The following is an 11,675-nucleotide window of genomic DNA, read 5'->3' on the forward strand; positions in this document are numbered from 1 at the left end:
TGGAAATCCTGCAAACTATACATGCTGACAGTTGCACATTTTCTAGAATGTAGTCTTCCGGCCCCTACGTTCCTCTTACACTTGCAAATCCTCAGTACATTCAGAAATTACTCGAAATCAATTGTTGAGGTGCATCCCAACCAGCCACCCCTTTCCCTCCTTGCGCCTTGCAAAGTGTTGTACTAGTTGATTGGTCTCACTCTCACTCACCTGTTCGTCTGTTCCTAGACACACCAAGCAAGGATGTTTTCCTCAACACATCTTCACTCCACGACCGATTCCACGGTAAGCGGGCGTGTTGCTCACTCAGAGCTGTTCGCCTGCGCACGCCACCCCCGCCGCAACTCGATCGTCCTATCAAGTGGCAGCGGCATGCGCGCCGGCAGAGACGAGACAGCTCCCTGCGGCCGCCGCATATCCACGGCCCCGTACGTAGCTGTCCGCTGGGGCTGGGCCACGGAGAGACGACTAAAAGGACAATGGGGTTGGCCCTTAGCGGTTGATAGTTTGCTCCGCGCGCCTATATAAGTGGGAGATCGGTAAGTTCGATCAATTCAGCTCCCAATTCCTAACCAATAGGCATCCAGTACGTAAACATCGACTCTTCTAAATGAAGGCAAGGCGCTTCAGTTTTAATTACTTGTCATCCCGCTTGTTTAATCAGCAGCTTTAGCAGCCTGGAACTGAAGCTTGTTGTTGTTGTCGTCGTTGTGTGCAGCAAAAGATTGTTATCATGGTGAGCATGCCGTGCGGCAAGTGCAGGGCCAAAGCCATGGAGCTCGCCGCGAGGACGACCGGTATATGTATTGGCCTTTAGTGCTTGTCTTTCTTGTGGAATTTTCCCTCGATCGGGTGAATCTCAGTCCTCAGGAACAACTCCTAATCATATCTGTAGGATGCTAATATGGCCAGGTGAATGCAGGTGTGATCTCGGTAGCGATAACAGGAGACTACGCGGACCGACTGGAGGTGATCGGCGATGGCGTTGATCTGGTCTGCCTCGTCAGCTGCCTGCGCAAGAAGGTTGGCCGGGCCGTGATCCTGCAGGTGGAGCCTCAAGTCAAGGACAAGAAACCGGAGGAGGAGACGAAGCCCGCTGAGAAGAAGTCAGAGGAGAAGACGAAGCCCGCTGAGAAGACGAAGGAGAAAACGCCGCAAGTGCCCGCACACCCGCTGCCGCAGTGTTACCCTGGTTGCTACCATTGCCCGCCGGCGTCGCAGACTATGGTCGTCTACGACGAGCCCGCTGCTTGCTCCATCATGTGATTTCTAGAAAATGGTGGGAGTACTATGTCCAGAAAGAGGCCATCCCTTGTTGACACTTCAAAGTGGTTTTTGGTTGTGTCTTGTGTGCATCGCATAGCGAGACAAAAATAGCGATTCATGCATCTATATATCATTACTAGAAATCACTACCCACATACTGTCTAGACCGTGCAATTCAGAATTATCTACAGTACCAAAATGCTTAAGAACTATACATATACAATGTAATTGATGTAAATATCACATTTGGTCCGTGGAGGTATGTGATTTCCCTCTTTTTTATTTTCATCAAATTTAAGGGTATCCGGTGTGCGTAGACATCTATTTAAACTAAACTGATCACAGTTGAAAAAAGTAATGTAAGTTTCATCACAAAAGACTGTCTAAATTTAGGACCAATTGCAAATATATTTATCGTGACATCTGTTGTACCCACCGGTGCCATAGATGGTCATCTCCGATGAGTCTGATGCCGCTTTGAGATTCATGTAGTCTTTTATATTTTTTCAAAGCGTGTGATGTTTAGAATATTACATAATTTTTATTCATGGTTTATTTTAGTTACTCAAGGTTTTCTTTTGTTTCAAAATATACTATCGTGTTTCACCGTATTAGAAAACTATTTCGCACAAATCTCAAAACAAAATTCATGGTAGATCTATGCAAGAACCAACTAAGCATGGCATAAACTCATACCTTTTATGGTATATACTCAAAATCGTGTGCATGAGCAATATAGGTTTTTTTGAAAGAAGGCACAAGAGTATCAGGACATTTTGATGTCCCTCAAAAAGTGAGAAGATAGAAATGGTTTCCGGTATTTTTAAACTTTGTTTTCGTACAGTGTGTGTGTGTGGAGGCGGGGGGGGGGGATCAACCACGTACACATGAAAATCTTTGCACCCACTTTTCCATCCTATGCTGAGAGAGAAATCCCAAATCTTCATGTCCTCTATTGTCTCCTAGGTCTGGATCAATTACCAGTGTTGCCCGGTAGTAACGCTTCTCACCGGATTAGGTTGTACGGCGGGTTAGCACTGGAGGGGCTTGGCCCTGGCTAGGCAGTGTAAGCGAGTTGCAGGTGCCTCCTGTACTAAGCCCAGTATCAAATTCAGTAGTACCGAATCCTTCGGCTGTAGTGCCCATGGATCCGGTAGTACGTGGCCATGGAAAACAACGCACAACAATTGGATTTTGTGGACCCATAAAAGGCTCCTTCTTCCACGCGAGGTTGCCCCTTTTCAGTCTCTCTCTTCCATTGTTGTTAAAATCTTTGTCTTGAAAGATATTCCACCATAGAGCTCCAAAATCTTGTTGATACTTTGGTATTTGGTGGAGAAGGCCTTGATCTAGGGTTTCACCAAAGAAATTTTGATTCCTGCTTGCAATCCATTGCGGATCTTGTTACTCCAGGGTGTTTGGGTACCCTAGACGGAAGAGTTTGTCTTGAAGCTCAATATTGGTGATGTAAAGCTTCTTGATCGCGTTGGGAGCCTCCAAGTGAGTTGTAGATATTTCCTCAACCTTGTTCGTAAAGGTTCTGGTGTCACCTTCAAGGCCACCTCTTAGTCGATCATGTGCTTGCCGTTGTCGTGTGACCAAGAGGAGAATAAGGCGTGCATTTGTGGCATTGGTGAATTTTGTGTCGCCGCACCTCTCCAACAGAGACACACTTCCACAAAAAAGAAAGGAACTTTGGGAGTACATCTTTGTTTCCACCCTTGCAGTTATTTCTATCCTTTACTTACATGTATCCTTGTTAATCTTTCTTGTGTTGCTTTTCATATAGGTTGTCCATCTAGTTGCACATCTAGATAACCCATGTAGGTCGGTTCGGCACAAGCTTTGTATTTATCTACTCCGGAACGTGTTGTCAAAATCAGAGCTGCCAGTTGTTGGTTTGTGGTCTTTAAGACACGATTTCACTTGCGTGGGCTTACCGTGTCCGAGGTGAAGAGTTTTTTAGGTGTTCATCTGACGGGAAGACGAAGTTGCTAACTGATCATGTGAGTTTTCTTCTTTCGGTGTGTTGAGTTTGTCATGTTGTGGCCTGTCGTGCTTTGCAGCTTTGGGTTCTAGCTTGTCTAGACCATAGGCGGTAGTAATTTTCATTTTTGTATTTTTCGTAAATAACAGGGTAACCTTCTTATTGATTAATAGACTAAACAAGGTTTTGCCTCATTTCTAAAGAGTAATTATATTTGGAAATAATAAATATGCACTTTTATGTATCGACTGTACATTGACTGTGCTTGTTTAAACCTGTAAAGGTTCCATCGGTAAAAGTTCTAATTTATTCATAGCATGACCTGCGAAGTGCAAACAAGCTTTCGAAAGCGACATTCTTCATTGACTAGTTGTGTCGCCACAATTCCATGCTCGAGTATGAATGTATATTTCAAAGTTTTGCTATATCCATATGTGCTGCCAAAATAATAATCTATCGATAACCAATGCTTTTATGTTGTGATCCAAATTTATATAAAAGGAAGGCTAATTTCTTATGAACGGAGCGTGGCTCGTCGTCGGGAGGCTTGTGCCGGCGATCATTCTCCGTCTATAAATACATTGTTAGCCATCAGATAGGGTTTATCACTTCATTGAAAAACCCATGTCGTTGTGCAAACACTCTCAATATAGTGAAATTTTGTTTTCCAATGTTTGTGTTTTTTCTCTCTCTTTGTTGCAAAGGTTTTTCCGCGTTAAAATCTTATGCCCTAAGTGTGATTTATTCGTTCTTCGCTTAGTTGCTTGTTGCATTTATAACAAATGTAACAAATAATTATGGTTTATTGACATAGATACTCCGTGTGTTTTTAGTTACCATGATTTCTAGATTTATTCAAAGTAATTGTCTGTAAATTCTGCCCAAAAGTAAATTTAAAATAACAACATGTACAATAAATAACAATATCAATAGAATCATTATAAAGTATATTGTAATGTTTTATGCAATTTAATATTTTCTATTCTTTATATGTTTTTCAAACTTGATAAAATTTATTTTTTAGTAAATTCATATGATAGGGGTAATATTGAATGAAGAGGGTAGAGAAGGTAATAGAACTAGGACATGATTTTTAACGCAAAGGAAAAAAAAATAAAACCCCGGAGGTTGTGCCAGTTGTGGTTCGAGTAGGTGTAAGAGATTTTAGTCTAGCCCAACTCAGCTCTACCCCACTCTAGCAAAAGGTTGATAAGGCCCAGCCCAATTAAGCTCTGGCTCACCCTAGAATAATGTTCTGGATCCACCCTGAGCTTTATAGAATTGTGGTAAAATATTGCAAGATTTTTAAAAAGTATAAAAGCTGCCACGAAACCAGTGCTGGAGCGTGAAAAACAAAATGGAACTGAAATTATGAATCTTATATTTATTGTAGGTTATTAAAAGACCTGCTAGATAAAGGTTGCACAAAATTATTATGGCTTTGCTAATGCAGCTAGCTAGCATATTGTTTGATGGTAATAGGAAGTGGTGTTTCAGAAGAAGAAATTACTAGACAATTCATGTAAGCTAGTCAAATTACTCTACACTGATAAAATGCGAACCAGATCCAGCCAAGAGCCAACTACATAAAGTGGGAGTATAATGTACCGGTATATCTTGTCAGTTGTTGTCGTTAACAAACTGATCTGGACTCAGACAGTCAGACTCGGTCCGCTACATGCATAAATCAGCACGCAGACGCGTTTTTTGTGGACACGCACAACGTGGCCAGTGGGCTGCGGAATCGGCTCAAGTTGGATCTCTCTCACTGATTGGCTACGCTAGCCTTCAAATTGAAAGTTATTCCAGATATAACTTGTGATCGACCGGCGTTTACCACGTAAGTTGGCTTTACTAATTGGGAGCTTAGCAGCTGCAAGGAGTCACCCTAATTTAGTCATCACTTGCACTAGTGCTCTGCTTGTGTACGTAGAGTGCGGTTGTGTCATGATGTGTGTACTGCCTCCGTTTTTATTTACTTCTTGTTTCGAGTTTAGTCAAAGATCAACTTAATATTGGTTTGACCAAAAGCGTAGAGCAAATATGAATCAGAAGGATAGCAGCTGAGAGTTGGACAGATAGTGATCAATTGAGCCTCTTAGATTAATCAATTCATTCAGTGCGCCCTAGAATAATTATTGGAGCTAGGTTTCTTTTATAGTACATTACCATCGCACGGAGCCCAGTTCTAGATATTAGAACTAGACACTCTGTGAGGATAAGCTTAGAATTGTTGTGTTTCACTGCATTGTGCTGCGGAAACTCCTTATTAACATCGAACATTTATGAATTCTGGCATATTTTTTCGCTTATGCCTCGGGTATTAATACTATCATTTGTGTAAGTAATTATTAGTTGGGCGCCATCATGTAATATAACTGATATAGGATATAGCCTCGAGTAGTTAAACTCTTCGTGGCCTAAAGAAAATTTAATAGAAATTAACCCTCAGCAACGCACAGGCATATTCACCATCATATTTCATTATGGAACTGGCTTTTTCTGATGTGATGCTTTCTTTCAATATGGGAATTTATATCGAGTGAACGTGTTATTTTTTGATGCGTGGTGTGGCAAATGGCTAATTGTTGGATTTTTCAAGTATTGGTGAGGTGGCAGTGCCATGACATCATGTTGTCACATGGCTCTTCCGGGTGTTGGCTCGTGCCATATTAAAATTCTTTGATATCTAGGAATCTGGCCACTGAGTATGAAACTAGTAGGATGACATCCGATGAGGTGGGATGAGGAGCATGGATGGAAAGAAAAAGGAGGAAGGTGAAGAGGAGGAAGGAAGGAAGAGAGAGACGACGAGGGCAGAGGAGAATGATGAAGATGGAGGGATATGGCATATTGGCGTCACCAAGATGACCTTCCAAACTTTTTTTTTGCGGGTAAAACCAGATCTTTATTGAGCAATAGGGTTTACAAGTTGTTCTAATTCAAGTTCCTGAAGAAAAGCATCAGGACCCGAACCAAACGTAAATACAGTTCTCCGCTCTATTCTCGCCAGATTGGCAAGACAGTGACTAACCCTAACTTTCCCTCGATCTATATATACTTTTACAAATTTGCAAACTCTACCAACATTAATTAATCTCATAATCTCAAAAATAATATGCAGATAAGGTGATCTGTTCTGAGAAGTATCTCGGATCGAGTCATATCGTAACACTAGCCACCTCAAATTTAGATGCTTGGGCAGCACCCTAACTTGATATTGTTGCCGACACATTGGCAAGGTGGTGTAGTGTGGTAGTACGGGAGAGGAGACGTTAGAAATGCGTAGGCGTGCATTTCCACCCTCTTTCATGATAGAGTCCATGCTGGTTGAGTTATATTGAATATGATTTAGGGAGACAAAAAGAAGTAACTCACAATGTTGTAAAGTGGGTGAGTGAAAGGGGTTACAAGAAAGCAAGAAAAGAGAGGGAGAGACGACTCATGTCTCAGTACATTATGTTGGATGGGCCCGTCTTCAAAATGACTATATAAACAGAGGCAGTACATATGCGTGTGTCGTGACACAAACATAAACCCTAATACACTGCCGTTGTGAAATAGAATGATTTGTTAAACATTAATTCTACATATTTGCTCTGTTGTTACTCAGTAGAAACGCACATGTATTTAGCTAGTGTTACTTGATCCGGATCGACTCTTGTCACGGTTTTTATTTTGTGCATGTAGTAGGCTCTAGAAGAGGGGCAAACCAGACCGCCGCATGCGCATGTTGAGTTGCTGACTAATATGAACATGAAGCATAATACCTACGGCACCTGAATAATAATTAACAAGATGATTAAACAAGTCGAAAGCTCGATTGGTCCGGGTCAATGACGACGTATCTGGTTATTGATCGCTAAATTGACCCTACATACGTACATCAAATCATGTTGCATAGTACTCCCTCCGTCCCGTTTTAATCAACACGGGAGGAAAAAAACGGTTCACTAATCTCATTTTACAGTCCAAGTCTTTAACAAAAATAGTAATCTTCGTCCAGTCCAGTCTGTGATCTGAGTCTGCCTCCGTCCAGCACTGGATCGATCGAGCCAGCACCTCCGCCACCCGCCTCCGCCCGCTCCTGCTGGGCACGCCACGCACCAGCTCTCCTGCTCGACGGAGCACGCCACGCTCTGCCACCCACCTCCGCCCGTTCTGCTTTGTACGCCACGCTCCAGCTCCTGCTCGCCGGAGCACTGCCGGAGAATGCCACGCTCGAGCTCCTGCTCGCAGGAGCGCTGCCGGAGACGCCATGCTCCAGCTCCTGCTCGGCATCCTCTTACTCACGCCACCATGTCGGCTTCCTCTAGACCTGCTCCTCGGCACCCTCTTCCTCGGCACCCTCCTGGTAGTGGTCTCCAGCTGCCGAAACCGATCTCGCATCCATATTAGGCTTCCCCACCACCCGATCTCGCATCGCCGCCACCGGATCCGTGGAAAAGGCCAGAAAATCCAACCTTTTTCATGGATTCGAGCGGGGGCGTGGAGATGCTTTACATGGCCGGGAGAAGGAAAAGGGGACGGGGATGGGCAGCGGCGGCGACGATTGGGGAGAAGGCGGCGACGAGAAGAAGGGGACGGGGAGCTGCGGCAGCGGCAGCGACGGGGAGGTGGTGGGTGGAACTGTTGAGGCAGAGGATTGGGAGGGAGGGGACGGGGGTAGGGGAAGGATTGAGCTTGGGGACGATGGGTACGTGTCGTGGGGCTGTTTCCAGTTGACTTGGCAACCAACGGTGTATGCTCAAAACACAAGAAAAGGTAGGGGGTTTTCGCAAAAAAGACAGCCAAGTTAATTAAAATGGAACGGAGGGAGTAGTAGTACTGCATCCTTGGAGTCATCAGCTTTGTCAACTATGACAGAATTCTGCACGTACGGTCGGTATATACTGATGATTTCGTAGGTATGATTACTGACCATACAAGCCCGGCAGCCCGGGGGTTCATGAAAGGTCCACTGGTACTGGTGACGCCAGGGCGATTACTTGAGGAGGGTCGTTCCAATTGCTGAAAAGAATTTGTTTGTTTGTTTGACATTTGTACTTAATTTTTTTCGACGCACTAGTACTTTTTTTTGTGCATCGAATAGTTTATTTGAACCATTCAGTCAAAGCGAGACCGACCGTTCAACGTGCTTCGTTCGCACCTCCCTGCCACTTTTTTTTTTCTGAAATTATGCTACAAATGAATGACTCCCTCGGTCGACTAAATTTGAATGTATTTTCATACTAAATAGTGTCTAGATATATCTAAATTTTGATAAATTTAAGACAATTTCCGTACAAGGGAGGGAGTACAACCTAAAAAGTATCCAGGTCTTGGAAAACTTAATGCTCCACCACATAATTTTCTGACTTCAATAAAATCGTATACCCTACCTTAGATCCTGCAAAATGGGTCTAATATATGAATGATGACTCTTGTAAAACATGAACTTACGGACATGAGAATTTTTGTCCTACGATCTGCGACGCGACCTTGCCTCTGCCCCTCGTGTGTTCCCATCAGTGTGTCGCGGGTGGCTGTTTATTTTGGGCGTGTTGCCCTCAAGATCAGCTCGCCTCCGGTCACCTCGTCATGCTAAGAGTGTGGAGGAAGAAAAACGGGAACCACATGGATGTCACGTGAGCAATGCTACACCTACGATATTTACGTGCTCACTCTTATGGGATGACGTAGAGCCTGGGAGCTTGTGCAGTTTTCTTTTCCTTCCATGGATCCCAAGCCACTCACGCATCACCACACCATCCTGTAACTTCAAATTCTTAAGAATCTTCCCATAAATCTAGGATTATTGATGTCACCCACCCCATGGTGCACTGTGCACGCAAACGGGGGCATAGCCGAGCCACGTCCCGGACGTGGCTTGGCTATGCCCCCCGTTTGCGTGCACAGGTGCACCATGGGGTGGGTGACGTCCTACGGCACCGTAGCCGCATGTACTGCTATATCTTCCCGCTTGGAGTTGCTAACTATTGAAACCGGCCGGCAAGATAGCGAGGAGAATAGCGAATAAGCTGGGCACGCCCCGGCGTCATTCTATCTTGGGCGACACGGGTGGCGACTAGGTTTCCTCGCAAGCGTTGCTTCCTCTGTGCGCTCGCCCTTGTTATCGGTCGGCCTCCTCCGCATCCTTCAGCCTCCAGCCTACCGGTAGGCCTCCTCCGCATGCTTCAGCCTCCAGCCTGCTTCCCCTTTCCTCACCTCTCCTCCTAACCGCAGTGAATCGAGCTTCAATCTGTGTTCCATTGCGGCGTTGAAGGTCATGTTGGTCCTGGTGGTGTTCTCTACTTCACCGGAGCCCGCGAGTTGGGTCGGCGTATCGTTGGCCTGGACATGTAGTTGGCGGCAAGCCACCGGATCTGGGTCAGTTAGCGGTGTGTGAAGACCTAGACGTTTGCAGATGCATATCTTGTTTCATCTTGTTTGCCGTGTAATATATCAGGATTTTGTTGTTGTTCTCCTCGGCACCTTGTAACTTTAACGGTTGACAGTTGGTACCTTTATTAATTTAAATCCGAGCCTAATGGCCTATGTTTTATACGGAGTAAAACTATTTATGCTTACTAAAACTATTGAAAACCGATCGACTCGGTCTACCTACTGTCGCCCGCAGCCGCGGCTCCGGAGAAGCGGTCAACGTGGCCAATACACAACTTGCTCGCGTCGCGTTGGAATTTTGATCTCGTCACAACGGTCATTGTCTAATGGTCTTGCCATATGTAGGTGTAGCCACTAGCCTGCCGATCGGGAAATCAACGGAGAACTTGTAAAGGGAACGCGTTCGCTAGGCCACTGGCTAGTTGTTTACTGACCGGGAGCTTTGCCTGCATTCGCAGCTGCTCCGAGTCTTCCAGCAGCAACCATTTACCAGTACGAATACCTGTATCTTGGATCGTTCACTCATAATTTAGTCTTCAGTACTAGTGGCACCAGTCAGTGCTCTGCATCTGCATCACCGCCACAGCCTGTATATAAAGAGGTGTGGCCACTGCCATCTCCTCCACCAAACCACAAGCTCGAAGACACTGGCACAGCTTCTGGTTGCATTGCAGCTGCAGAAGATCGATCAGTAGCTTCTCAACCTAAGCTAGCGTCGATCGAACACAAATCTTTCCACATCGTGTTGAGCGGCATCTGAAAAACCCAGCAGCACACAATGAAGGTAAGGAACCTATTCAGTTTATGTTGCCATTTTTAATGTTTCTCATGTTGGATTGTTCAGCATCTCAATTTTGAGCAATCAACTATCCTGGTGCTGAAACATGGACTGATCGATCGTTTTTTCTTGCAGCAAAAGATCGTTATCAAGGTCAGCATGTCGTGCGACAAGAGCCGGTCCAAAGCCTTGTCGATGGCGGCGAGAGCAGCCGGGGTGACCTCGATGGGGATAACCGGCGACTCGAGGGACCAGCTAGAGGTGGTCGGCGACGGCGTCGACCCGGTGTGCCTCGTCAGCTGCCTACGCAAGAAGCTCGGCTCAGCCCACATCGTGCAGGTGGAGGAGGTCAAGGACAAGAAGCCGGAGGAGAAGAAGAAGGAGGAGCCGAAGCCAGCTGCGCCCGTACTGTACCCGCCGCCGCACTGCTACTCCGGCTCCGGTTACTACCACCACCCATACCCGTCGCAGATGGTGGTCTGCGACGAGCCCAGCAACTGCGCCGTCATGTGATTGCCGGAAATCCTTTTCTTCTTGCCAATCATTTGCCAGCAACTATAAATATTTATACACATGCGTTTATTGATTGAGTGTATATAGTTTATATATAAAAAAGGAGAAACTGATATATCTACGGACTCACTCTTGGTTGCCAGTTAGAAATCGAGTCAAACTCCAACGTAGATCTCCGTTCTCAGTCGCTGGCTTGTTCGACAGGTTCGTGCACGCCATCGCCATATCGGCTTGCCCTGTGGTGTGTGATGACCAGTTGACGAGAAGTCAAACAGCGTGCATGCAACGATTTATATGGCATAGATCATGTCATGATCGGGACATAATTGGATTCGATCCATCATGTGTGTTTCCATTTCCATCCATTGCTCAGCATATCCATGGTGACATCTCCATAATAAAACATCAAAAGGAAATGATCTGTAATACGGGTTTCTTCTGTAGTAGTGCATGATGCTTATTTTTTGATGGTCGTTTTATCTAAAGATGCAAGTAGATCAGTATTAAGATACCCTCTACAATCTTTAGCTTCAAAACGATAACCTTTTCCAAAATAATAATGTTATTGAAAAATTAGTTCATTTTGGTGAAATAAAGATTATAGAGGATACCATAATGTTGACCCACTTACATCTATAATTTTGGGTACGCTCAAAACATCTAAATACGAACAATACCCTAGAGACAAAACACCTGAATTAACTCCTATGAAATCGCTGCAGAATTTTGAGGCCCCAGCACGTTTCT

At 44.9% G+C, this 11,675-nt stretch overlaps 2 protein-coding genes across 3 annotated transcripts; both read left to right on the plus strand.

Annotated features, from left to right (window-relative positions):
- The first annotated feature begins 567 nt into the window (after positions 1-567).
- On the plus strand, positions 568-1,554 carry LOC124679259 (heavy metal-associated isoprenylated plant protein 16-like). Of its 2 annotated transcripts, none has more exons than XM_047215054.1 (3): positions 568-616; positions 719-803; positions 923-1,554. In XM_047215054.1, exons 1-3 carry the CDS (start codon positions 611-613, stop codon positions 1,264-1,266), a joined length of 435 nt encoding a protein of 144 aa, XP_047071010.1. In that variant the 5' UTR covers positions 568-610; the 3' UTR covers positions 1,267-1,554. The 2 variants fall into 2 exon arrangements, with proteins under 2 accessions (XP_047071010.1, XP_047071011.1); XM_047215055.1 differs by having other exon boundaries at positions 719-797.
- An 8,605-nt stretch (positions 1,555-10,159) lies between these two features.
- On the plus strand, positions 10,160-11,057 carry LOC124679246 (heavy metal-associated isoprenylated plant protein 16-like). The gene is made up of 2 exons (XM_047215042.1): positions 10,160-10,421; positions 10,551-11,057. Exons 1-2 carry the CDS (start codon positions 10,416-10,418, stop codon positions 10,926-10,928), a joined length of 384 nt encoding a protein of 127 aa, XP_047070998.1. The 5' UTR covers positions 10,160-10,415; the 3' UTR covers positions 10,929-11,057.
- The last annotated feature ends 618 nt before the right edge of the window (positions 11,058-11,675 follow it).

This window comes from Lolium rigidum, chromosome 7 (genome assembly GCF_022539505.1).
Source record: "Lolium rigidum isolate FL_2022 chromosome 7, APGP_CSIRO_Lrig_0.1, whole genome shotgun sequence".
Taxonomy (NCBI): Eukaryota; Viridiplantae; Streptophyta; class Magnoliopsida; order Poales; family Poaceae; genus Lolium; species Lolium rigidum.